The sequence below is a fragment of the Nicotiana sylvestris genome, chromosome 8, assembly GCF_000393655.2.
Source record: "Nicotiana sylvestris chromosome 8, ASM39365v2, whole genome shotgun sequence".
Classification (NCBI taxonomy): Eukaryota; Viridiplantae; Streptophyta; class Magnoliopsida; order Solanales; family Solanaceae; genus Nicotiana; species Nicotiana sylvestris.
This window is the reverse complement of record NC_091064.1, coordinates 172,456,514-172,457,918: the sequence shown is the minus strand read 5'-3', so window position 1 is coordinate 172,457,918 and position 1,405 is coordinate 172,456,514. Positions and strand designations below refer to the sequence as shown.

Here is a 1,405-nt window from a genome sequence, read left to right as displayed (position 1 = left end):
AGAGAAAATAACATTAGAGAGTAATGAATCATTTTAACACATGATACAAGAGTATACTATTGAAAGTATGAGACTGAGCAAAAATTAGTCTGATTATATAAACATTTTACAGATTTTCTAACCAAATATTTTTTTTTCATTTTTTTTTGTTTAACATTGAACTGGTCCTTTTAGGTGATCTTAATCATCTCTAATTCCAACTTGTTCCTCTTAAAATGATCTCTACTTAAGGCTTTTGTGAAGATGTCAGTAATTTGCTTATCAGTAACACAAAACTCTACAGTGATCAAGCTTTTCTCATAGTTGTCCCTCAAAAAATGGTGCCTAACATCTATGTGCTTAGTTCTCTTATGATGAACCGGGTTTTTTGTCATACTAATGGCACTAGTGTTATCACAAAATATAGGGATGCAACCAACATCAATTTTAAAGTCCAAAAATTATTGTTTGATCCACAGCAATTGAGCACAACAAGAAGCAGCAACAATATACTCAGCTTCAGCAGTAGATAAGGCTACTGAATTTTGCTTTTTGGGTAGCCCATGACATAAGACATGAACCAAGAAAGTGTGACATACCTGAGGTACTCTTCCTATACACAAGGAAACCTGCATAATCAGTGCCAATATATCCAACTTCGTTAAAATTACTACCTTTTGGATACCAAAGGCAAAGGTCAGTGGTGCCTTTCAAGTATCTCAATATTCTCTTGATAGCATTCAAGTGGGACTCCTTGAATTTGCTTGAAATCGAGCACAAAGACCTACACTGAAAACAATGTCAGGTCTGCTAGTAGTAAGATACAAAAGAGAATCAATCATTCCCCTATACAACTTCTGATCAACAGATGAATCAGGTTCATCTATATCAAATTTTGTGGCTATTGCTATAGGAGTATCGATTTCTTTTGATTCTTTCATTTTAAACCTTTTAAGCAACTCTTTCACATATTTCTGTTGATGGATCATAGTTCTATTTGAGTTTTGTTTAATTTGCAAGCCTAAAAAGAAATTAAGCTCATCCCTCATACTCATTTCAAATTCACTCCCCAATAGTTTAGCAAATTCGTTACTTAGTTTATCAGTAGTTGCTCCAAAGATTATGTCATCAAGATATATCTGTACTACTAGAAGGTAATAAAGTGTTATCGATTTTACCTCTCTTGTAGCCATGCTCAAGCAGGAATTTTGATAATCTTTCATACCATACTCTAGGAGCCTACTTGAGCCCATAGAGTGTTTTATCAAGTTTGTACACATGATTCGGACGCTCCTTGCTTTCAAACCCTGGAGGTTGCTTGACAAACACTTATTCCTTTAAATAGCCATTGAGGAAGACACTCTTGACATCCATATGGTGAAGAGTAAATTTTATTTAAGCAGCAAAGGCTATGAGGAGTCTTATT

At 34.4% G+C, this 1,405-nt stretch overlaps 1 protein-coding gene across 1 annotated transcript; it reads right to left on the bottom strand.

The window, feature by feature from the left end:
* Positions 1–719: 719 nt before the first annotated feature.
* LOC138876013 (uncharacterized mitochondrial protein AtMg00810-like) lies at positions 720–1,172 on the bottom strand. The gene has a single exon (XM_070154899.1). The coding sequence runs from the start codon at positions 1,170–1,172 to the stop codon at positions 720–722; it is 453 nt and encodes a 150-aa protein (XP_070011000.1).
* Between the last annotated feature and the right edge of the window lie 233 nt (positions 1,173–1,405).

What these genes read in the sequence shown, in the direction of transcription:
- LOC138876013 (XM_070154899.1), bottom strand. Translation starts at nt 1,172, where the DNA reads ATGGCTACAAGAGAGGTAAAATCGATAACACTTTATTACCTTCTAGTA.